Source organism: Pelobates fuscus, chromosome 10, assembly GCF_036172605.1.
Source record: "Pelobates fuscus isolate aPelFus1 chromosome 10, aPelFus1.pri, whole genome shotgun sequence".
Taxonomy (NCBI): domain Eukaryota; kingdom Metazoa; phylum Chordata; class Amphibia; order Anura; family Pelobatidae; genus Pelobates; species Pelobates fuscus.
In genome coordinates this window covers 152,455,398-152,482,372 of record NC_086326.1, presented here as the reverse complement: position 1 = coordinate 152,482,372, position 26,975 = coordinate 152,455,398, and the positions used below count along the sequence as shown (strand labels likewise).

General features: G+C 45.7%; 1 protein-coding gene across 1 annotated transcript in view; it reads left to right on the top strand.

Moving 5' to 3' along the window:
* LOC134574877 (uncharacterized) overlaps positions 1–26,975 on the top strand; it is an 86,937-nt gene that overhangs the window by 54,791 nt on the left and 5,171 nt on the right. The window contains 5 exon segments of the mRNA XM_063433925.1: positions 14,481–14,952; positions 15,054–15,297; positions 16,475–16,810; positions 16,860–17,138; positions 18,684–18,766. Of these exon segments, the coding sequence (XP_063289995.1) occupies positions 14,481–14,952; positions 15,054–15,297; positions 16,475–16,810; positions 16,860–17,138; positions 18,684–18,766 (1,414 nt within the window).

The window sequence follows — 26,975 nt, the reverse complement described above, 5'->3', positions numbered from 1 at the left end:
TTCTTGGGTCACGTGGGTTGGCTGTATTGGTCTGCCATCGATGGCTTCGAAGGCTAGTGGGGAGTTGCGAGACTGTAAGGGTATAGAGTGCTTTGCTGCAAATGCACAATCTATAAACAAGCCTGCGGCCCCAGAATCAAGTAACGCCCGGGTTTCAATGGATGAATCAGGCCAGGAGAGGATAACAGGCACCAAGGGTTTGTGCACACATATCTCTGGGTCTGCAGAAAGACCACCCAAGATCTGCCCCTGACAGTATCTTGGGTGCGGACCCTTTGCCGGACGGATCGGGCAAAACTTTAACATGTGACCGTGGTGTCCGCAGTATAGGCACAGGCCCTCCCTCCTCCTAAAGGCTCTCTCCTCGACCGAGAGGCGTGAGAAGCCTAACCGCCTTGGCTCCACACAAACAGAGGACTCAGGACCAGGAGGCATGGGAGGTGAGGGAGGTTCGGGTGGGCAAGAAAAGCTTGGTGCCAAATTTACAAGAGGCCTCCGCAGGCGCTCCTTGGATGAGGATCTCTCTCGGAGTCTGATGTCAATGAGGGTGACAAATGATATCAGTTCCTCGAGATCTTTAGGTAATTCTCTGGCTGCAATCTCATTTTTAAACACATCGGAGAGACCTTGTGCAAAGGCAGCCACGAGAGTCTCGTTGTTCCAGCCACCCTCTGCTGCCATGGTACGGAATTCACTGGCATACTCGACAATAGTTTTTGTGCCCTGAGAATTAGACATGAGTAGTTCGGCAGTAAGGGTGGAGCGAGCTGGAATATCAAAAACCCTATTGAAGGATGCAACAAATTCAGGGTAATTGTAAATAATAGGCTTCTCTGCCTCCCAGAGAGGTTTTGCCCAAGCTAGGGCCTTTTCAGACAGCAAAGAAATCATGAAGTGAACTTTGTCACTGTCTGTAGGAAATGCCTGGGGCAGGGTTTCAAGGTATCCTTTAACCTGATTTATAAATTCTCTGCACTGTGCTGGGTCGCCCCCAAAATGCTGAGGGAGCGGGACAGACCCAGTCATTTCTCTAGCCGCTACAGGTTTGGAGGCTACAACCGGTGCTAGAACAGGAAGTGAGGCAGAGGCGGCCGCAATCGCAGGCTGGCCGGGTACTGGATCCAGATGGGCATACTGGTCCAAATGGTGGTTCTGCTGGTCCCAATGGGTAAGCAGGTTAGGTATAGGTGTCTTGCCTGTACCATCTGTATTCATGGCCCTTGCGTAATGTCAGGGACCAGGAACCAGACAGAGACAGAAATAGATGCAAACACACCTTTATTAATAAATAACAAATAATAAACAAAAGCAAAGTCCAGGAATCAAGCAGGGGTCAGTCACCAGAGCGGGTAGTCAGACAAGCCAGGATCAGGAGCACGGAGAGCAGCGGAGTCAGGAACAAGGCCGGAGTCAGGAACCAGGAGCAAACAGGAAACACAGGAACAAGGAGACTTCTGGGGAACAGGAAACCACGCAAGGGCAAGGAGGTTCTGGGCTTAGCTGCTTAAATAGGCAGAACTGATTAGCAGCAGGGTTGGTTACTACTCACAGGTGAGTAACCGTGGCAACAAGCAGAAGCAGCTCATAGTAATTGCAGCTGAAAACTCAATCACTGAAACAGAAAAGGTTTAGAACAGCAAAGAAACCCTGACACCCTCATACAAACACAGCCACAATACACAAATACACCCCCTCATACAAACACAGCCACAATACACAAATACACCCCCTCATACAAACACAGCCACAATACACAAATACACCCCCTCATACAAACACATCCACAATACACAAATACACCCCCTCATACAAACACACAGCCACAATACACAAATACACCCCCTCATACAAACACAGCCACAATACACAAATACACCCCCTCATACAAACACACAGCCACAATACACAAATACACCCCCTCATACAAACACAGCCACAATACACAAATACACCCCCTCATACAAACACAGCCACAATACACAAATACACCCCCTCATACAAACACACAGCCACAATACACAAATACACCCCCTCATACAAACACACAGCCACAATACACAAATACACCCCCTCATACAAACACAGCCACAATACACAAATACACCCCCTCATACAAACACAGCCACAATACACAAATACACCCCCTCATACAAACACAGCCACAATACACAAATACACCCCTCATACAAACACACAGCCACAATACACAAATACACCCCCTCATACAAACACACAGCCACAATACACAAATACACCCCCTCATACAAACACACAGCCACAATACACAAATACACCCCCTCATACAAACACAGCCACAATACACAAATACACCCCCTCATACAAACACACAGCCACAATACACAAATACACCCCCTCATACAAACACTGCCACAATACACAAATACACCCCCTCATACAAACACAGCCACAATACACAAATACACCCCCTCATACAAACACACAGCCACAATACACAAATACACCCCCTCATACAAACACAGCCACAATACACAAATACACCCCCTCATAAAAACACACTGCCACAATACACAAATACACCCCCTCATACAAACACATAGCCACAATACACAAATACACCCCCTCATACAAACACATAGCCACAATACACAAATACACCCCCTCATACAAACACACTGCCACAATACACAAATACACCCCCTCATACAAACACACTGCCACAATACACAAATACACCCCCTCATACAAACACACTGCCACAATACACAAATACACCCTCTCATACAAACACAGCCACAATACACAAATACACCCCCTCATACAAACACACTGCCACAATACACAAATACACCCCCTCATACAAACACAGCCACAATACACAAATACACCCCCTCATACAAACACACTGCCACAATACACAAATACACCCCCTCATACAAACACACAGCCACGATACACAAATACACCCCCATACAAACACACAGCCACAATACACAAATACACCCCCTCATACAAACACAGCCACAATACACAAATACACCCCCTCATACAAACACAGCCACAATACACAAATACACCCCCTCATACAAACACTGCCACAATACACAAATACACCCCCTCATACAAACACACTGCCACAATACACAAATACACCCCCTCATACAAACACTGCCACATTACACAAATACACCCCCTCATACAAACACTGCCACAATACACAAATACACCCCCTCATACAAACACATAGCCACAATACACAAATACACCCCCTCATACAAACACACAGCCACAATACACAAATACACCCCCTCATACAAACACATAGCCACAATACACAAATACACCCCCTCATACAAACACACTGCCACAATACACAAATACACCCCCTCATACAAACACACTGCCACAATACACAAATACACCCCCTCATACAAACACAGCCACAATACACAAATACACCCCCTCATACAAACACAGCCACAATACACAAATACACCCCCTCATACAAACACACTGCCACAATACACAAATACACCCCCTCATACAAACACTGCCACAATACACAAATACACCCCCTCATACAAACACACAGCCACAATACACAAATACACCCCCTCATACAAACACACTGCCACAATACACAAATACACCCCCTCATACAAACACTGCCACATTACACAAATACACCCCCTCATACAAACACTGCCACAATACACAAATACACCCCCTCATACAAACACATAGCCACAATACACAAATACACCCCCTCATACAAACACACAGCCACAATACACAAATACACCCCCTCATACAAACACACTGCCACAATACACAAATACACCCCCTCATACAAACACAGCCACAATACACAAATACACCCCCTCATACAAACACACTGCCACAATACACAAATACACCCCCTCATACAAACACTGCCACAATACACAAATACACCCCCTCATACAAACACACAGCCACAATACACAAATACACCCCCTCATACAAACACACTGCCACAATACACAAATACACGCCCTCATACAAACACTGCCACATTACACAAATACACCCCCTCATACAAACACTGCCACAATACACAAATACACCCCCTCATACAAACACATAGCCACAATACACAAATACACCCCCTCATACAAACACACAGCCACAATACACAAATACACCCCCTCATACAAACACATAGCCACAATACACAAATACACCCCCTCATACAAACACACAGCCACAATACACAAATACACCCCCTCATACAAACACACTGCCACAATACACAAATACACCCCCTCATACAAACACTGCCACATTACACAAATACACCCCCTCATACAAACACTGCCACAATACACAAATACACCCCCTCATACAAACACATAGCCACAATACACAAATACACCCCCTCATACAAACACACAGCCACAATACACAAATACACCCCCTCATACAAACACATAGCCACAATACACAAATACACCCCCTCATACAAACACACTGCCACAATACACAAATACACCCCCTCATACAAACACAGCCACAATACACAAATACACCCCCTCATACAAACACACAGCCACAATACACAAATACACCCCCTCATACAAACACAGCCACAATACACAAATACACCCCCTCATACAAACACAGCCACAATACACAAATACACCCCCTCATACAAACACACAGCCACGATACACAAATACACCCCCATACAAACACACAGCCACAATACACAAATACACCCCCTCATACAAACACAGCCACAATACACAAATACACCCCCTCATACAAACACAGCCACAATACACAAATACACCCCCTCATACAAACACACAGCCACGATACACAAATACACCCCCTCGTACAAACACAGCCACAATACACAAATACACCCCCTCGTACAAACACACTGCCACAATACACAAATACACCCACTCATACAAACACACTGCCACAATACACAAATACACCACCTCATACAAACACACAGCCACAATACACAAATACACCCCCTCATACAAACACACTGCCACAATACACAAATACACCCCCATACAAACACACTGCCACAATACACAAATACACCCCCTCATACAAACACAGCCACAATACACAAATACACCCCCTCATACAAACACACTGCCACAATACACAAATACACCCCCTCATACAAACACAGCCACATTACACAGGTATATGTGACGAAAGCACCTTTGCCACTGGTACTTAGAGGGGCCTTCTTGGCAGCCTCTTGCCCCAGGATTATGAGCCCGGCAAAAATACATGTTAAAAAGTGACTTCCATGGAAAAATACCTAACCACTGGACCGATCTGGGTGATTTTTGGATATGTTGGTCACCCAGATCAGGGCTATCCGAGGATGTGATACTTGTGGGGTTTCCATGGATTTTGGGGGTAGTTTTGGGGTGTTTGTAAATTGTGTGTTTTTCTGTACCTGGAGATAGAGTGTGTACAGTTTCTGACTCTATTATCTCTGAGTGTATTGCTTGTCTGTGCCTTTCCCCCTCCCCCTTTTTTCCTGTCCTATTGTTTCCCCTGCAGGGCGTTGTCCCAGGGACACTAACAGACCAGTTTAAACTGGCTGCCCTGTCCCTCCTCAATCTCCCATCAGCCCTTGCTATTGTCTGACCCCACCCTTCCTTGTACTATAGTGCTCTATGTAACCTATTGTATGTAAATGAGGCTGTTGGGGGTATAAATGTATGTATAAATTGTAACTGCTGGTTTGGATTAAACAGACTTGTTCTACCCTTCATGAAGTCTTGGCTCATGTTTGGGGGATTGGAGACCTACACTCTGGGGAGTATAGTGATAATAGCAATCCCCAGAGGATAATCACTAGCTTTTGTAAGAGCTGTTCCTGCTCTCTGGATTACAAGAGAGGTCTACTTACTGGAAGCTGAACCCTGGTCTTGGGTCCAGAGTGGGTGTAAGACGGTGAGACCCCAACCAAGCTGCGGCGGTTCGCGGGGTCTGCGGTGGTTATGGTGTCTAGTGGAGTGCTTGGAGCCCTTGGAAAGTACCCAGTCGGGGTGCCAGGTGTTCCGTTACAGTACGTATCTCCTAAAAATACACCATTTGTGTCTCTTTTTCCAACATTCTCTTTTACCATACTGTTAATTATAATCACTCCATACAAAGTACTGGTAGTTATTATAACTCCATATAATATTTTATTATCGCTCTGTATAATGTACTGGTAGTTATAATATCTCAATGTAATATAATATTTTATTATCACTGTATAATGTACTGGTAGTTATAATAACTCCATATAATACTTTATTATTTCTCTGTATAATGTACTGGTATTTGTGACAAACTGCCATTTGCCACTGGCTTTCTATGTGCCAAACTGCTCTGCTCCCCTGGCTTATGGAGAAGCCTGCTTGCCAGCCTCTTGCCACATGACTATGGCCCTTTAAAACCATTACTTGTTCTTATGGACTTTTATTTGGACGAGTGCTGGCCTTTTAAAAACAGTGTATAGACATATTGAAACTTTTGGGACACTTTTTCTGCCCCTTTGAATCCATGCGAAGGTGTGCCTCTTCCCCTCCCCCTGTCCTATTGTTCTCCAGCAGGGCGTTGTCCCAGGGACACTGCCAAACTAGTTGGAACTGGCTGTTTTGTCCCTCCTCGGTCAAAATATGACTTCCACCTATCTCCTGAACCACTTAACCGATTCAAGTGAATTTTGGATGTGTTTGTCCCCAAATTATGCTGGTTATAAAAATATAAAGTTTTATTGATATTGCATGTAAACTCACAAAGTAAAAAAAAAATGGCATAAAAGTATGTTTTTTAGCTTGGAGATAATTGAGTTGATACAGTAATTAACTCAATTATCTCCCAAGCAGAGGGGAGGATTCTCATTGTAAAAAGTGAGTGTGCTTATCCATGTGCCTTTATTTTATTGGTTGCTACATTTACAGTTCCAGTGCCCCACAAGGTCCACGTGGGTGGTAACCTTGCTGGGAAAGTTGTATATAAGCAGGAATAAACGCTCATTGGAGTCTGTTCTTCTTCACCCTCAATCTAGAGTCCTGTCTCTTATCGGGGGTAACCAGCTATATCACTACAAAGGATTGCTATGCTCTGCATGCTCCCTTGAATAATCACTTCTAAGCTCTTTTAAGAGCTTGTTCCTGTTTCCCTCTCTTGGAGGAGAGGTTCACCCACTGGAGCCTGGAGCCTTGTCGTAGGTCCAAGGTGGGTAGGAGACGGGGAGACCCCAACCAAGCTACGGCGGTTCGTGGGGTCTGCGGTGGTTGTGGTGTCTGGTGGAGCGCTTGGAGCCCTCTGGAAGCGCTAGGAGCATCCAGTAACTGAGGTACCCAGTTGGGGTGCCAGGCGGTCCGTTACAGTAGTTATAATAATTCCATATAATATTTTATCACTGTATATAAAGTACTGGTAGTTATAACTTCATATAATATATTTTATTATCACTCTGTATATATTATAATATATACAGAGTGATAATACAATATTATAATATTGTATTATCACTCTGTATTGGTGTAGTCCCAGGTTCAGTCTCTCTCTAATTAATAATTAAACATAGAATTGGGAATGTGACTATAAGGTAGTTATTATAAAGCTATATAATATTACATTTTATTATCACTCTGTATATAATATATTTATTATCACTCTGTATATATTATATTTTATTATCACTCTGTATATAATATATTTATTATCACTCTGTATATATTATATTTTTTTATTTAATATTTTTGCAGTGCATAGTTAAACAAACACGCTTGTATTGCCACAACAGCAGATGCAAGGAAAAAGAAGTACCCATTTTAAACATTTTGTGGCATGCAGTATCAGCACACTTTTTGGTTTGAAAGTCTCGAGTATATACTGTTGATACATTAGCTTGCTAGTTGGCTATTAGTTATTGCATTTAAGAGATAGGTGGCATAGGTGGCAACAAGCCTAAAATAAAATAAAACAAAACAAATTAAAACATATACGCTGTTATACGTTTTGATACTGCTGGGTCAGCAGTCTTGAGTCAGAGTCCCTGTCCGGTGACTGATCTCGGCCTGCAGCCATCTCCCAGAGTCATGAGGCTAGCCGATTCCCTGGTTGGGCACCTGTCTTACATACGTGCAATGTCCCCTGCAGCAAGCCACGCTGTTGGTTGAGGGCGAGGTACTCCCCAGGCCCCAGGCCTGTTCCAGAGCCTGCACCTTGTTGCCACTAACTTGGGTCTTCTTTGAGTCCAAGTTGTTCCCAGCCGGGAAGTTACAGGGAGCTGTACCACGTTGGCTTCGGCTCGTTCCCTCCTGCATGTGTGGTCTGTGCTTTGGGGGTATTCCCCGGGTGACTCTAGGCCCAGGAAGGCATAATGTAGTGTGTTGTGTCTTTAGTGCGGTCGGGGTGCCTTTGGGGGGTCTCTCTTGCCTCTTCTCATTTAGTGTCTGCTTTCTCACCCGTGGCGGCGCTGCAGGAGGTGCTCGGTTCATCAGCTCAGTTAGGTTGGCCCAGAATTTTCCAAAGGCTGCATCCAGTCGTGCTTCAAATTGACCTAGTGCTTCAGTAAGGTCGGCTGGGTTTTGCACCCACGTTTGAGCCATAGGCGCATCCGCCATCTTGGGTGTCTCTGCACAGTATTTTGCTTCTCGTGTAGGCAGCTCACAGTGACCCGGGAGGACCTTAGCATGTGGCCCAGCGGGGACCGGGATGACCCCCACCGGCCCAGAGGGGGGGAAAGCGAGACCCAAGCTGCCTGCGAGTCGAGTAGTGGACAGGAGGCCGGCCGCGTCTCCCGCCCGGTGTCTAGTAGTAGGCCGCAAGGCGCCCTCTTCACCGCGGGTGTGTTTCGCCATCGGGTTTTCACACCAATGCTGCCTGTTTGCTTCTGAATCAAGGTAGATCCTCGCTGGGTGAAATTGTGGGGCAGATTGCCGTTTCTTTAGCATATATATGCTTTAGGGTTGAGGATCTCTCTCACCCTGCGTCCTGTTCAGGCAGCAGCCAGGCCCTGCCCCATATATTATATTTTATTATCACTCTGTATATAATATATTTTATTATCACTCTGTATATAATATTATATTATACAGAGTGATAATAAAATATAATATATTATACAGAGTGATAGTAAAATATAATATATTATACAGAGTGATAGTAAAATATATTATATTTTACCAGGGCCGGACTGGCCCACCGGGATACCGGGAAATTTCCCGGTGGGCCGTCGGCACCTGGGGCCGGGGTGACCTACGGCCGCAGGGAGAAGTTGAATGGCGTCCGCAGGGGAAGCTCTTCTGGCGGCTGCTGGGGGAGCAGGCTGTTCTGTCTCTGCTCCCCCTTCCTCGCGCGCAGCTTAATGAGACCGGGGCCGGAATATGACGTCATATTCCGGCCCGTTCTCTTTCTAGCGCACGAGGAAGGGGGGGCAGAGACAGAACAGCCTGCTCCCCCAGCAGCCGCCAGAAGAGCTTCCCCTGCGGACGCCATTCAACTTCTCCCTGCGGACGCCAGCACACATATCTGTATGCCCACCCACAGGTACCAAAAAGTATGTATGTCAGTGGGAGTGTTTGAGTGTGTGTGTGTGTCTGTGTCATGGTGTGTGTGTGTGTGTCTGTCTGTCTGTCATGCTGTATGTCTGTCTGTGTCATGGTGTGTGTGTCTGTCTGTCTGTCATGGTGTGTGTCTGTGTCATGGTGTGTGTGTGTGTGTCTGTCTGTGTCATGCTGTGTGTGTGTGTGTGTGTCTGTGTCATGGTGTGTGTGTCTGTCTGTCTGTGTCATGGTGTGTGTCTGTGTCATGGTGTGTGTGTCTGTGTCGTGTGTCTGTGTCACGGTGTGTCTGTATCATGGCGTGTGTGTCTGTCTGTCTGTCATGCTGTGTGTCTGTCTTTGTCATGGTGTGTGTTTATGTCTGTGTCATGGTGTGTGTGTGTGTTTCTGTCTGTGTCATGGTGTGTGTGTTTGTCTGTGTCATGGTGTGTGTGTCTGTCTGTGTCATGTGTGTCTGTGTCACGGTGTGTCTGTATCATGGTGTGTGTGTGTGTGTGTGTCTGTCTGTGTCATGGTCTGTGTCATGGTGTGTGTATGTCTGTCATGGTGTGTGTGTGTGTGTGTGTGTCAGTCGTGGTGTCTGTGTGTGTTTTTAAAAATAGAGTTTTACTCACTTTTTCTTTTTTCTCAACTTCGTGCTGGTCTCTGCCTCTATGACTGAGATCATCAAGCTTGATGATCTCAGCCAATCCGCACTGACACAGGAAGCGCCACTAGTGACCGTCTGAGTGTCTGTCACTAGAGGTGTCACTATTAAGCAATGTAAACACTGCCTTTTCTCTGAAAAGTCAGTGTTTACATTCAAAAGCCTGCAGGGACTATAAATACCAGAACCACTACATTAAGCTGTGTGTGTGTGCGCGCCTGCTAGTGAGTGAGCTTGTGTTTTTATGTCAATGAGCTGATGTATATCAGTGAAATTGTTTGTCTATGAGGCTGTGTATCAATGAGCTTGTGTGTGTCAGTGAGATTGTCTGTGTCTGCATGTGAGTATGCTTACTGTATAATTAAACGTTTTACTCTGAAAGGACCAATATTTTACATTAGAAAAAGCAATATATATGAAATAGTCCTGTGAGTGCACCTTATTACAATATTGGAATATTCATACCTACGCTGAGGTCTGCACCCAGGCAAGAATATTGCTAAGATTTTTTTGAAAAGGGTGAGTGCCAAGTTTATCTCTTTATATATATATATATATATATATATATATATATATATATATATATAATCGTCTGGGGTGGCAAGACATAGCCTTACATATTACATGCGACAATATATGGCGCATTGACTTATGGGGCTGGCATAGATTTTTTTTTTCCAGGGCTGCTTTGTATCCCCAGTCCGGCCCTGTATTTTACTATCACTCTGTATAATATATTATATTTTATTATCACTCTGTATATAAAATATTTTATTATCACTCTGTATATAATATAATATATATTTTTTTTATAATTTGTATTTTATTGAGTGTTTTGCATCATAGAATACAACTGATACAGAGTATGTCATGGAGGCATGTATTATTCTTTTGCCTCTTCTATAGGTCAGAGTTCTGTTGCTCTTTCATACATGTCACACAGGTTGCCTTCAGTTGGGTTTTGTCATGGTCTGGTGTGTGTTCTCGCCTACTGTGGGTTGTTATGTTTCGGCTATGTTGTGTAGTCTCGTGTAGCTATGTGTATCTATGGTGTTGGGCTTCAGGGCTATGTGGTGCTGCGTCTCTTAGTGTGTCTTGTAAAGTGTCTGAGGGACAGAGTGTCATGGATTATCTTCTAGTCTGTCCTTGTGTGGGGCTGTCTCTCTCATTGGCTATGTGAGTCTTGTGTGGTCTGTAAGTCATGTAGCCTGGTATGGGGTTAGGCAGCTGGTAGGACAGTCCTTGTTATAGGGCCGCTCTGCCCGTAGGCTCTCCATCGTCTTTACTGGAACACTCCGAGTCAGGCCTCAGTATTTCTTGGTTCTTTGCCCGGTAAGTTCATGGTCTCCCAAATGCCGTGGGGTCTTCCCCAGCCGATAGGGTAAGTGTTTTGTGTCTCCTTTGGATGTTCAGCGTTCCGTCATCTCCCCAGCGGTACCGGACCTCTGCCTCTCTCAATTTCTTGGCTACTGGTGCCAGTTGTCTTCTCGCTACCAGTGCTTCGAAGGGAAGGTCCCCATAAACCGTCACACCGCAACCCTCGAGCCGGAACAACTTGATCTCTCTGGATTTGTTGAGGATAGCGGTTCTCACCCCAATGTCTCTGGTAATGACTATTGTGTCTCTTGGTGCCCCCTGAGGTGCTGCTGCCGCTTTCCGTACTCTAAACACTGAGACCACCATCCCTTTGGTGTCTTTGCTCTTTAGGCCCATCGAGTCCACCAATCTCTGGGCGAAGGGTAGCAGGGCTTCGTCACCCACTGTTTCTGGGATTTCCCGCAAGCGGACATTTTTGCGTCTGTGGCGGGATTCCAGTGCGGTCACCGACCGGGTAAGTTTCTGCACCTTTGTGGCGAGGTCCTCGATTTGGTCGTGGGCGTCCTGCATCTGGTGTTCCCTAGTCTGCTCTTTATTTTCTATGTCGGAGATCCTCTTGCGGAGGTCTCCTATGTCTGCTTGTGCCTCCTTTAAGTCCGCTTTCCAGACTTGCCTTATGTTTTGCAGGAGGTTTTTAATGTCTCCTTTAGTCACTGGGGAGGAGTCCTCGTCGGAATCCGTTTCTGGGTAGTCTTCTCCCGGTTCAGGTGAGGTGGATATGTCTCCCTCCTCCTGGGACGCTTCTGAGGCCTCCTCTTCAGCTCGGGCCGCGTCGCCATTTTGGCGGGAGCCGCGGTCACCGGTTCAGGTGAGGTGGATATGTCTCCCTCCTCCTGGGACGCTTCTGAGGCCTCCTCTTCAGCTCGGGCCGCGTCGCCATTTTGGCGGGAGCCGCGGTCACCGGTTCAGGTGAGGTGGATATGTCTCCCTCCTCCTGGGACGCTTCTGAGGCCTCCTCTTCAGCTCGGGCTGCGTCGCCATTTTGGCGGGAGCCGCGGTCGCAGCTGCAGGTCTATCAAAGGAGAGCCTTATGTCCGGCATTCTCGGGGTCGCTGGCGGCTGTTTTTTTCTGTTTTTGCGCCCCATGGTAGTCTCTGTCGGAGGGTGAGTAGGGATGTCGCCTGTGGTGCTCCTATATTTCTCTTTTTCTACTATATTTCGCTCTCTGTCTCGGAGCTCCAGAGTTTTGCGTCCGCTCAGGTGCTCGGCCAGCCACGCCCCCATAATATATTTTATTATCACTCTGTATATAATATAATATATTGTATTATCACTCTGTATATATTATAATATTGTATTATCACTGTGTATATATTATAATATTCTATTATCACTCTGTATATATTATAATATTGTATTATCACTCTGTATATAATATAATATATTTTATTATCACTCTGTATATATTATAATATTCTATTATCACTCTGTATATAATATAATATATTTTATTATCACTCTGTATATATTATAATATTGTATTATCACTCTGTATTGGTGTAGTCCCAGGTTCAGTCTCTCTCTGATTAATAATTAAACATAAATTTGGGAATGTGACTAGAAGGACTGCTGCCCATACAGAGCAATGGGCGCAGTGCATCATGGGATGTGTACTGTATGAAAACAAACTCCCTGGAGACCACACAGTTCACTGTAAAAGCGTGTGGTTGGCACAGCTACTACAATTCCCGGCGGACATTGCGAGTCACTGTGACGTAATAGGGAGGTAGCCAATCACTGGCAAACGTTAGAAAACGTTTGGAACGCAGAGGAGAAACGACGTGACACGCAAGTTCTGTTTCCGGTTTCTCATTTCCGGTCTGGGTCCCTTATTTTGCTGGGAGTACATCGGCTGCTGTATGTTTATTAGACATTATTAATAAAATACAATTTCTATAAATATATATTTAATCAATACCTTATCAATGACAGCTGGTAATATATCAATATCTATACATCCTTCTACTGATATCATGTGATAGCCAGTTATATATTATATTATTATTATATACTGTGTGTTATTATATACTGTGTTATTATATATTATATTATTATTATATACTGTGTTATTATATATTATATTATTATTATATACTGTGTATTATTATATTATATATATACTGTGTGTTATTATATACTGTGTGTTATTATATACTGTGTTATTATATATTATATTATTATTATTATATACTGTGTATTATTATATTATATATATACTGTGTGTTATTATATACTGTGTATTATTATTATATTATATATACTGTGTATTATTATATACTGTGTTATTATATATTATATTATTATTATATACTGTGTATTATTATATTATATATATACACTGTGTTATTATATACTGTGTGTTATTATATACTGTGTGTTATTATATATTATATTATTATATTATATACTGTGTATTATAAATACTGTGTGTTAGTATATATTATATTATATACTGTGTTATATTATATATATATACTGTGTGTTATATACTGTGTGTTATTATATTATATATACTGTGTATTATTATAACACACAGTATATATTATATATATACACTGTGTATTATTATTATATACTGTGTGTTATTATATTATATATATACTGTGTGTTATATTATATACTGTGTATTATTATTATATTATATATACTGTGTATTATTATATTATATATATACTGTGTGTTATTATATACTGTGTGTTATTATATTATATATATACTGTGTGTTATATTATATACTGTGTGATTCAGACTCGTCAGTTCAAAGTAAACGGTCACTATCTAAATCTCAGGGGTAAGCCATTTCCTATATCATTTTTTCTTCTATGGTCTAGTTTTGTCAAATTTTTCTTCTAAACAAAAGAGTGCTGGCTAATATTTTTCCCTTATTATGGTAGTACTAAAGGGAAAAAGACAGCTGGAACATCCAAAGGGAAGTCTCCCACAAGGTCCCTATGCGAAGCATGTGACAAGAGGGCCCTGGAGGGGAAGCTCCTATGCTCAGATTACCCACAGGCCGCAGGATGTCCCGCATCATCCACCCCGGATTTTATGCAAATTATTCAGAATGCTGTATCCCAAGGCATTAGAGAGGCTGGCAGAGCCCACAAAAGGCCTAGCAATCCAGATCCTCCCGACTACTTCCAATACGACTCTTCGGATGTATCTATGGAGGAGACATACAGGGAGAGGTCATCTTCCTCGGATGAGGAAAGACAGCACGCTCCTGACACTTTGGACCCAACCGAAGTGGATCACTTAATTTCCAGGGTCCGCAAGTCTCTGAGCATGAAGGAACCTTCAAGAGAAGAGCCTTCTACGTCCAGTCACTACTTTTCTGACCTCAGAAGAAAGAGGGTTACCTTCCCGGTGAGGCGATTAAGGGCATCATTACGGAAGAATGGTCCAAGACGGAGAGGAAACTTCCCAATCAGGGGAGAATTTCTCGCCTCTACCTTTTTGACAAAAAGGACGCAGGCCACTGGGAGTCAGCCCCTAAAGTGGATGCAGCGGTGGTAAGACTGGCCAAGTGCACCACATTGCCAGTGGATAATGCAGGATCTCCAAGAGACTCCATGGATAAGAAGATGGACTCCAACCTGTCCAGGGCCTATATGGCAGCAGGCACAGGCCTCCACCCCGCGGTAGCCCTTACCTCAGTCTCCAGAGCTTTGAAGATCTGGCTGGAGGGCTTGGAGGAGGATATCCAAGAGGGTAGAAGCAGATCCAACCTCATGGGCAGTCTGCAAGACATTAAGCTGGCCGTAGATTTCACTACTGAAGCCTCAGTGGATATGGTCAAAGCAGTGGCCAGGAACATGGCGTTTTCCATCTCAGCTAGAAGGTCTTTGTAGCTTAGATCATGGTCAGCAGATGCTTTATCTAAGAACAGCCTCTGCTCTTTACCGTTCTTTGGAGACATGCTCTTTAGTAAGAAAAGTGGGTGAAGGTGAGAACGGACAATGTTACAGTAGTAGCACATATCAATCATCAAGGAGGTACCCGAAGTCGCAGTATGGTAAGGTTGATGATTCCCCTGATGTCTTGGGCACAGAAGTACCTTGCGGGGCTAGTGGTGATTCATCTGCTAGGAGTGCAGACTTTCTCAGCAGGGTAAGGATAGACCCAGGAGAGTGGAGCCTTTCAGACAAAGTCTTCGAGGATATCGTGAAGAAATGGGGTCTTCCTCAGCTAGACATCATGGCCACCAACAACAACAAGAAGCTCCAGGGATTCTTCTCGAGGGGGCATGAACCGCATGCCCTATCATGCAGATGGGAGTTCACAAAGGGGTATGCATTTCTTCCCACTCCCCTCATATTTCCTCTACTAAGAAGGATTCGGCAGGAACCAGTATTTATAATCCTGATTACCCCATACTGGCCTCGTCAGCCTTGGTTCCGTCTTCTTATGAGCCTCTGTCAGGAACCTCCGTGGGACCTTCCAGCAGTTCCTTCTCTTCTGCACCAGGGTCCTATCCTACACCCAGACCCAGCATCTCTCAACCTGAAGGCCTGGAGGTTGAAAGGGAAAGGCTTCTAGAGAAGGGTTTCTCGGTTGCAGTCACAGATACCCTGTTACAGACTCGGAAGCGTTCCACTTCCTCTACCTACTATAGAATTTGGGACGCATTTTCTTCCTGGGCCTCTCCTAAGCAGGTTAACATACAGCATACGGCTATTAAAGACATCTTGGAGTTTCTATAAACAGGTCTGGATAAGGGTTTGATCTACAACACCTTAACCCCTTAAGGACCAAACTTCTGGAATAAAAGGGAATCATGACATGTCATGTGTCCTTGAGGGGTTAAAGGTACATGTCTCCGCTCTTTCAGCTCTCACTGACCACAAATGGGCCTTTAATCCGGATGTATCCAGGTTTCTTTCTGTAGTACTCAAGATTAAACCTCCTATCAAGCCATTTGCTCCCCCATGGGATCTACCCCTGGTATTGCAAGCCATGAAGTCAGCTCCCTTCGAACCCTTGGAGTCCATCTCTCCTCATCTTCTTACCATCAAGACAGTTTTGCTGGTGGCGTTAGCATCAGGGAGAAGGGTTTCGGAGATCAGTGCCTTATCAGTCAAAGAGCCTTTCACAGTGTTTCACAGAGACAGGGTGATTCTAAGAACCATCCCCGAATTTGGCACTAAGGTAACCATGGCGTTTCATGTGAATGAAGACATAGTGCTTCCAGCCCTGACGCAAGAAGAACATTCCCCAGAAGGAGGTTCTTCTCCGCTGGATTTGGTAAGATGTTTAAGAATCTATATTGACAGATCTCTTGGCTGGCGTTCTTCGGATCAGCTATTCATCATCCCGCATGGGGCTAGGAGATGTCGCCAAGCTTCTAAAGATCATTCAGGCTTACCGTGCCAGTGGGGTTCCAGTACCTAGCGGTCTAAAGGCTCACTCGACCAGGTCCCTTTCCTCCTCTTGGGCAGCCGCAGCGAGAGTCTCTCCAGAACTTATCTGCAAAGCAGCTACATGGTCTTCAGCGAACACCTTTATTCGACATTATCAACTAGATGTCAGAGCGGGTCAATGGGAAAAGTTTGGTAAATGTGTCCTTTCAGCATCCAACTATTGTCTCTCTTTTTGTATGATTTCACTTCTAGATGTGCTAATACACATGCATTACGAAATAATTTTGAGTCTGTGTAATTTTTTTTTCTTCCCTCCCTTGGTTTTGCTTGGGTATTACCCATTGTTTTGCTGCCATGGATATGGCCAGGAAAGAGGAAGTTTTCTTTTCCTGGTCCTAGGCCATGGCAGCACAAAGCTCCCGCCCATGGATTTTGCTGCAATACAAGACTGAGGGTAGGAGGGGGTACTTATACCCTTATTTTAATAAGTTCCTGTCTATTTAGGGATGGGGAGGAGCTACCCATTGTTGTGCTGCCATGGCCTATGACCAGGAAAAGAAAATTACGGTAAGTATGAATAAATGTTCATATATATATATATATATACACTGTGTATTGTATTACATTACATATACACTGTGTATTGTAATATAACACCTGTTTATTATATATACTGTATGTACGTCTGTTACATGTTCTCAATGTGAACCTGCTTTCATCTGTGAAGAGCACAGGGCGCCAGTGACGAATTTGCCAATCTTGGTGTTCTCTGGCAAATGCCAAACGTCCTGCACGGTGTTGGGCTGTAAGCACAACCCCCGCCTGTGGACGTCGGGTCCTCATACCACCCTCATGGAGTCTGTTTCTGACCGTTTGAGAAGATACATGCACATTTGTGGCCTGCTGGAGGTCATTTTGCAGGGCTCTGGCAGTGCTCCTCCTGTTCCTCCTTGCACAAAGGCGGAGGTAGCGGTCCTGCTGCTGGGTTGTTGCCCTCCTACGGCCTCCTCCACGTCTCCTGTTGTACTGGCCTGTCTCCTGGTAGCACCTCCATGCTCTGGACACTATGCTGACAGACACAGCAAACCTTCTTGCCACAGCTCGCATTGATGTGCCATCCTGGATGAGCTGCACTACCTGAGCCACTTGTGTGGGTTGTAGACTTTGTCTCATGCTACCACTAGAGTGAAAGCACCGCCAGCATTCAAGAGTGACCAAAACATCAGATAGGAAGCATAAGAACTGAAAAGTGGTCTATGGTCACCACCTGCAGAACCCCGCCTTTATTGGGGGTGTCTTGCTAATTGTCTATAATTTCCACCTGTTGTCTATCCCATTTGCACAACAGCATGTGAAATTGATTGTCACTCAGTGTTGCTTCCTAAGTGGACAGTTTGATTTCACAGAAGTGTGATTGACTTGGAGTTACATTGTGTTGTTTAAGTGTTCCCTTTATTTTTTTTAGCAGTGTATATACTGTGTATAACACCTGGTTATTATATAATCCCTCACACTGCAGAATGATGGTGTCAAAAATTACCCACAATCTTAGTGAGTTTGCTGAGCAGAAGTAGCTGTAAACAAATTATTTTGTGTATGAAGCACAAATTGATTAAATTAGTATATTTTGGGTAAATGCAAAATTAAATTTTCCATTCATTTATATAATTACAAAATTGATGTCTTCTCTTTAATCCCTTCCCCCAGAGCCTATTTTCAAAGCATTGCAGTAAACAGTGATAATGAACAAGGACAGGAATCGGGAGGCTGAGAAGATCTTGGATCTAACACTGGAGATCATCTACCTGCTGACTGGAGAGGTGAGGGATTCTGGGTAATGTCAGTATGGAGATCATCTACCTGCTGACTGGAGAGGTGAGGGATTCTGGGTAATGTCACCATGGAGATCATCTACCTGCTGACTAGAGAGGTGAGGGATTCTGGGTAATGTCACCATGGAGATCATCTACCTGCTGACTAGAGAGGTGAGGGATTCTGGGTAATGTCACCATGGAGATCATCTACCTGCTGGCTGGAGAGGTGAGGGATTCTGGGTAATGTCAGTATGGAGATCATCTACCTGCTGACTGGAGAGGTGAGGGATTCTGGGTAATGTCACCATGGAGATCATCTACCTGCTGACTGGAGAGGTGAGGGATTCTGGGTAATGTCACCATGGAGATCATCTACCTGCTGGCTGGAGAGGTGAGGGATTCTGGGTAATGTCAGTATGGAGATCATCTACCTGCTGACTGGAGAGGTGAGGGATTCTGGGTAATGTCAGTCTGTCTGGGGTGTACTGTCACGTCGCACACTGGTCATACTTACCTGGGCCACATACCCGCGCAGTGGTCGAAGACACTGCATGGCATAATATTTAAAGGGACAGTGGGTGCCTATCAGGAAAATGATGCAGACATGTGTGCGTAACGTAAACGTGATGACGCATGCATGTTCCGATGTCATGACATGATTCTACCTATCACAGCCTCCCAATAGGTATTTAATCTCCTATTCTTCAATGCTCTGCCGTGGTTTCCACTTGTCTGGTTATTAGAGAGCGTGTTCTTAAATATTATTCTGGTGTTTTGATTTTTGCTTGGTTCTGACTATTTCTTATTCTGGTTTCCTTGACCTCTTGACTTTGTTTATTAGTTTTTTGGTCTATCTGTGTTTCTGACCTCGCCTTGTCTCTGACCATACTTTTACGTTCACGATCACTATAGGGTCAGGAACACAAATGTGTATTCCTGACCCTATAGTGTTAAACCACTATCTAGCTCCCCTGGCCCCCTCATGCCTCCATAAATATATCAAAATCTTACTGTATTCAAGCCTGAAGCTGTAGATCTGCATGCTGTTTGCCTCAGAAAAACAAGCTGTCTGCTGACATCATCAGAAGTGGTGGCCTGATCCAATCACAGTGCTTCCCCATAGGATTGGCTGAGACTGACAAGGAGGCGGATCAGGGGCAGAGCCAGCAGGATTCAAACACAGCCCTGGCCAATCAGCATCTCCTCATAGAGATGAATTGAATCAATGAATCTCTATGAGGAAAGTTCAGTGTCTGCATGCAAACTGAATGTTTGAATGCGTTTTAGGCAGCCATGACCCAGGAAGGATCTCTAACAGCCAACTGAGGAGTGGTCAGTGAAGTTATCACTAGGCTGTAATGTAAACACTGCTTTTTCTCTGAAAATACAGTGTTTACAGCAAAAAGCCTGAAGGTAATGATTCTACTCACCTGAACAAATTCAATAAGATGTAGTTGTTCTGGTGACTATAGTGTCCCTTTAAGTCTGTCCATTCTTACATCCTGTCTGTCCATTCTTACATCCGATAATACGTTTATCTGTTTTAGATTTTTTTTTCTCTGTGTGTTACTTAATTCTGCATGTTTGGCCACTATACATTTTGACATTCCCTAAACTGGACGCACTACAAGCTTGGTGTTCAATTACAAACCAAAAATCTTTGTGCTCTCTGAGCAATGGCTAACAACAAAAATCCCTGACTGCCATTGCTATTTAACATTATTCATGCTTACGAAATGACAGAGCAATGAGAGGAGGAGGCATTGTTTTTAATGTTGACAAGTCCATAAAGTTAACCCTTTAAAAAAAAAAAACTACCACTCCTCTGCCACCTTTGACTTTATTTCTGGTACAGTCAAGACCCCCGTTCAGTAAACTGATCCTATTTGCTGGAATCTACCACCAACCTAGCTCTCCGGTGCATTCCCTTTGTGACATAGTCCAGCTACTTGGTGAAAACATAGCTAAAAAAAAACAGAAAAGTGAAGCGTTGGTTTTTGGAGATTTAATAAGGATTGGCTGAATCCTAAAAATAGCAAATCATTTTTGCTGTGTAAGACTTTGCACGCAATTTCCACACACAAAAAAAGCACTAACCATACTTTACTAGATTGAATTCTCACCACTAGTCCTGATAGAATTTAGGAGGCGGGTGTTCTCCCTAACAGTTTCAGTGACCACTGTCTAGTGTACTGCATACACAAAATAAAGGCCATTAAATCCCCTCCCAATGTTATAATCACCAGGTCTTTCAAGAAATCCTTTCTAAACAATCTCAAGAACTTACCATGAGTATGTCTAATTCCAGTTCTAGACTCTGCAATTGAATTCCGAGGTCTTGCCGTTTGGAATTTGCATGCCCCGTTGCGTAAACTGCAAATAAAAAGAGCACATCCTGGGTTACAGCTGACCTCATTCAAATGTACCAGTTTAGAGATTCATTGTGGTCAATGTTCAGGCGTTCTGCCTTCAAACAATGGCGACATGCATGTACAAAGCAAACAAAAATGGCAAAGGCCACTATTTCAGTGAAAATCTGAACAATGACATTTTAAACCCAAGAAACCTTTGGAAAATCATAAGCAACATACAAACCCCCACACTCTACTCCAACCCTACACTGTCAGAATGGACCATGCAACACCCCCTAGATAAATAATTATTTTGTTGGATGTGCCACCACATTCTCATATGGCATTCTCACATGGCAAATGCAGATATGGTCCTGATAACCTCATATAGAGAAATTTTATTTTAGACCTGTTAGTGTCATTAATAAACATCTTAATAATCTAAATATGAAAAACCAGTGTAGACCAGATCAAATCCCAGCAATGTTGCCGAAGCTCAGTGCGCCAGCAATTGCTAACTCTGTCGCTACACTAATCAATGAATCCCTGGTGTCTGAATACTTTGGTACCTACCTACCGTTATTGCTGTCTGTAAACATATTGGAGCATGGATAGGCAACCTTTTGTACCCCAGATGTTGTGGGCTATATCTCTCATAATGACTATACAGCAAGCATCAGGGAAGGTGTGATCCACAACATCTGAAGTGCCAAAGGTTGCCTATCCCTGTCTTAGAGTATAGCAATGTCTCCAATATCACTAATTTAAGTATATCTAATACTCATCAATGAGTAATCTTTATGTGCAGGGTAGTGGACAGAACCAAGAGACTTAATTTCTAAATATGAGAGTACAGAATGAGAGAATGAGTTGAAATGTGTCAGTAAGGGGGCGTGGTTTGGCCGCAAGCGAGAATGGCTGCTTAGGGGAAGAGCTCCGTCCCACACAGCCTTAACAGCAAAGCTAACACCGCAGCACGGCACGATAATGGGGCGCACAAAACGCCCAGACGGCTCACAAACCCCCAGGACTCATCCGAGCAACTCCCAAGCTGGTCCCATGGATGGGTACCTGGCACCGTCGACGACCGGACGCCACGTGGCAGCGGGCGCAAACATGGCCGACTCCCCGGTCAGTACACATGCCTCTGAGCCGGCTGAACTCTCGCTGCCTGACATCAGCGCCGATATCAGAGCCCTGACAGCAACCATGGCAACCATGGTTACCAAGGAGGACATGAAAGCTCTATCTGACACCCTGCATGCGGCGATCCGCACAGAGGTAACCACGCTCAGGGCTGAACTTACAGCACAGGCCACCAGGGTGCAGGCTACTGAACACTCTGTGCAAGCTATAGGGGAGAGAGTGGAAGCTTCAAACCTTGCAATCCACAGGCAAGGTAATATGCTTTTACATTTAAGACGCCAAACGGAAGATCTTGACAACAGGGGTCGCCGATCAAACATAAGGGTCCGCGGCCTACCTGAACCAGAAGGGACAGAGGACGTGGAGGCCAAATTACAGACGCTATTCCGAAACATATTGGGACCGGAAGCGCCGGAATCCATGGTGTTCGACAGGGCACATAGGGCTAATAGAGCCCGCGCAACCGATAATTCGCCAAGAGACATTATATGCTGTATGCATTCCTACAAACTAAAGGAGAAGATAATGCACAGAGCCCGTTCGAGACCCACCTGGCAATTCAGTGGCGCTGAGGTTGCCCTCTACCAGGACCTGTCTCCCCTTACGCTAGAGGCACGTAGGGCCCTGAGACCTATCACTACGCTGCTCAGGGATAGAGGGATCCCATATAAATGGGGTTTCCCCTTTATGCTTTTAGCCAGACACCACGAAGAATGGTTCCCGTTAAGATGGCCAGAGGAAGTACCACGATTCCTGCAGCGCCTTAACCTTCCACCCACAGAGGTCACCGACTGGATCCTGGGGCCAACAGACCAGAGGCAAGGGATCCGAACCCCAGGCCAGCAGTGCAGAAGAAGAGACAACACACCACGGCGCCCGCAAGCCCGCAGGCAACTAATCCCCACGGACCCTGAGGAGTGAGGTTAGGCACCCCTCCCACTCCCACCAGGCACGAATGGCCGACCACGATACGTGCACCCTACAAGAGCAGGCAGATACCTTCGGACGCCAGCGTCGTCCCGTGCACCACAGAAGACAGATAAGTACTGTTTGCACGCATACACAAGCAAGGGGTATTCACATGGTCCCCTAGTCCAGGCATGGCAGCACAATAATAGCACACCCCTTGGACCGGGAGGCTACCCTGAGTTGACTGGGGTGGGGGGCCTGTTGGGGGAGGGGCACATGGCACACCAAACTCATAGGCTGCGGCCCATGGTGGGACAGACCCTAATGTGCACATGTACTGCAAGCTGCGGCACTCCACGGGACTGTTGACAGATTCAGGGACACTTGGGCTCAAGCTACAGGGTAATACTTCTGGTACTACGAAAGCGTTCCTGTCGTACCAAGATGGCACTCTAGAGACTACCTGAAGATTTGCCAGTGGGATGGTCGTGGGGGTGGGAGGTGCCTAGAGAAACCTAAACATGGGTCATTGTATTGTATTGTATTGTATTGTATTGTATTATATTATTTTGTTGAAAATGTTTTATCGGGCTTTATTAGATGAGGTGGTCCTGCGGGTGGGAACAAGGTAGTGATTAGTGTATCTATAACTTAGAGGGTAGTGGGATAAGGGGGGGGGGGGGCAAATTGGGACCGAAACTATGTCACGCTGGATTATACACAGTTTTAGTAGTGGGAATATTGAAGACAAGCCTGGCAGAGTGAGGGCATAAATGGGTTCCCGGACAGTACAGATGAGTAACACAGTATACTTGATGTAATGTATCTCGTGAGAGCATGTGATCCCACAACACAGCACGATCACCGCGCGCGTAGACGCACACATATGCCGCAACCAGATATACGCACACACGCAGGAACTTTTACACCGTGGACAGGTAACTAGACCCCAGACTCTTGACGCAGGGGACACTACCCTAGGACCTTTATGAAGGGACACGGGACCACATAATGCACCCTCCCCCATCCTCAACCCTGCACACCACGACCCAAAGCGCGCGATAGCTCCACGATACACCGCGCTGACCACACAAGCATAAGATAAGGCCAATAGCCGCTCATACCGCACCAGCCTACTGGACACTAACCCATGCCCCGTTATGACGTGACCGTACAGATCGCTTCCCTAAGAGACTTAGCTACAGACATATGACTGGAAACATGTGGGAAACGGACATCTCACTGAGTGAGCCACACACACCTTTAAGTCCCTAACCTTTGAGCTCCTGCAATATTGCAGACAGAGACGTTGGACTCAGCAGGTCTTGCCACTACCCCAGACTAGACCTGCGTAGACCGACCTACTGGGGGACCCAATTCCGCGGCTGCCCTAGCCTGCTAGGAGACGGTGCGGTCTTGTAATCCACCCAGCTACACAGGACCCCCCCATATTGGGGGAATGTTTAACTTCTGAGGGAAAACTACTGTGACCCCTCACCAGGGACCTCTCGGGCCGGGGCGAACCGGGCGCGGATCGGGCCGCAACTTATTTTTAGGTGTCCTAACACCCGGGGGCTACGACCCTCCTCTTCCTTACCTGTAACTGCACACTCTATAATCTTGCCTTCCCCTCCTCCCTCCCCCTACCTCAACTACCTTTCTTCTACCCCTCCATCTCCCATCCCTTGGCAGTTGGGGTGCGCACGGGCATCTAGACCTAGGACCCCAGAACTTGACCACAGTGAAAGCTGCGCTCGTACCCACACTATCACCATGGCGTACACGGCTGCACCCCTTCGCGTCCTAACGCAGAACTGCCGAGGCCTCAACACGCCCGAGAAGCGATCACACCTCCTGCGAGAACTTCACCACAAACGGGTTTCAGTAGCGATGCTGCAGGAAACGCACCTTAAAGCATCAGACACCCACAGGCTGAAAAACAGCAGATATCCAATCAACTACCACAGCACCCACACAGATACCCGAAAAGTAGGCGTAGCTATAATGGTAGCTGCTGATATCAAATTCACCCTGACGGACCAACTAGCTGACCCTAACGGCAGATTCCTTTTTATCAAAGGCACGATTTCGGGAAGAGGATACACTTTCGCCTCAGTCTATGCGCCAAACACAAAACAAGCAACGTTTCTGAGCAAAACGATTCGCCAACTGGCAATATTTACAGAAGGAACGCTTGTCATAGGGGGGGACTTCAACGCACCGCTTGACCCACTAGTTGATTTATCGACAGGACACAGTAGCATAACACAAACCGCGATAAGGGCAATAAAGAAGACTCTGCGAGACCTGAGATTGGTGGATGCATGGCGAACCCTACACCCGACGGTCCGAGATTATACACACTACTCGGCCATCCACAGGAGATATTCGCGTATTGACTGTGTTCTCATACAACAGGAAGGACTACAACGTTTGCAGTCGGCTGAAATCACACCGACGCTGTGGTCGGACCACAGTGCAGTATCCATAAATATGGATTCCCCGCTATTCAGACCAACTAAGACGGCATGGAGACTGAATGAATCGCTCCTGTCGGACCCGGAAGTAAAAGCGCTTCTGACAGACCATTAAAAACAACTACTTCGCGGAGAACGATACGGCGGATGTGTCGAAGGTAACGCAATGGGAAGCGCACAAGAGCGTGCTCCGGGGACATCTCATACGGATTGCCTCGCGAAAAAAGAGAGAATCGCAGCAACATACGCTGGAACTCACCGAACGGATATCCAAACTGGAAGCACAACACAAGCGATCGCAGCTTGAGGAGCAGTACCGCTCACTACTGGATGCCCGCCGACAGTTAGAGGAACTCGTGGCCCGCAAGCACCACAGAGCGACACAGCGGTCCAAGGCGTTCTTCTACATTCACGCCAACAAGAGTGGGAGACTCCTAGCCCGCACGATCCGACCCCAACAAGCTAGGGCGCAAGTACACGAGATACGGAAGACTGATGGCACCCTCACACAATTCCCGGAGGCAATAGCCACTGAATTCCGTAACTATTACCAACAACTGTATAATATATCACCGACGTCCTCTGCTGCCCATCGAGTAGAGCTGCAGGACGCAACAACGCGATACCTACAAAGATTCCGCCCAGACGCCCTAACACCTGAGGAAGCGGACCACCTGGAAGCCCCAATCACCACGGAAGAAGTACTAGCAGCAATTAAGGCAACGAAAAAAGGGAAAGCACCGGGACCAGATGGACTCTCAGCAGGATACTACAAGTTGTTTAAAAACATCCTGTCTCCCCACCTCATGGCTGCCCTCAACCGACTCCAACAGGGCGACAAATTCCACCAAGAAACTTTAGCAGCCACAATCACAGTGCTGCCTAAGCCGGGCAAGAACCCCGAAAGCTGCAGCAGTTACAGGCCTATTTCGCTCCTTAACATTGATGTGAAACTCTTCACTAAAATCATCGCCACTAGACTCCAAACATTTGTGCCACGCTTCATTCACCCAGACCAAACGGGCTTTATACCAGGTAGGGAAGCCAGAGACTGCACACTTCAAGCATTTTCCATACAAGCCTTGGCGCTAAAAGAAAAAATGGGATTGCTCCTGCTCTCGACGCATGCCGAAAAGGCATTTGATAGGGTTACTTGGAGCTTCATGCTGGCAACACTGCGTAAAGTCGGCATGGGGAGGGGTATGATGACCTGGATAGAGGCACTCTATACCGACCCCAGCGCTCGAGTGAGGGTGAACGGCGCACTCACGGACACCTTCACTATCCATAACGGCACTCGGCAGGGCTGTCCACTGTCGCCACTCCTGTTCG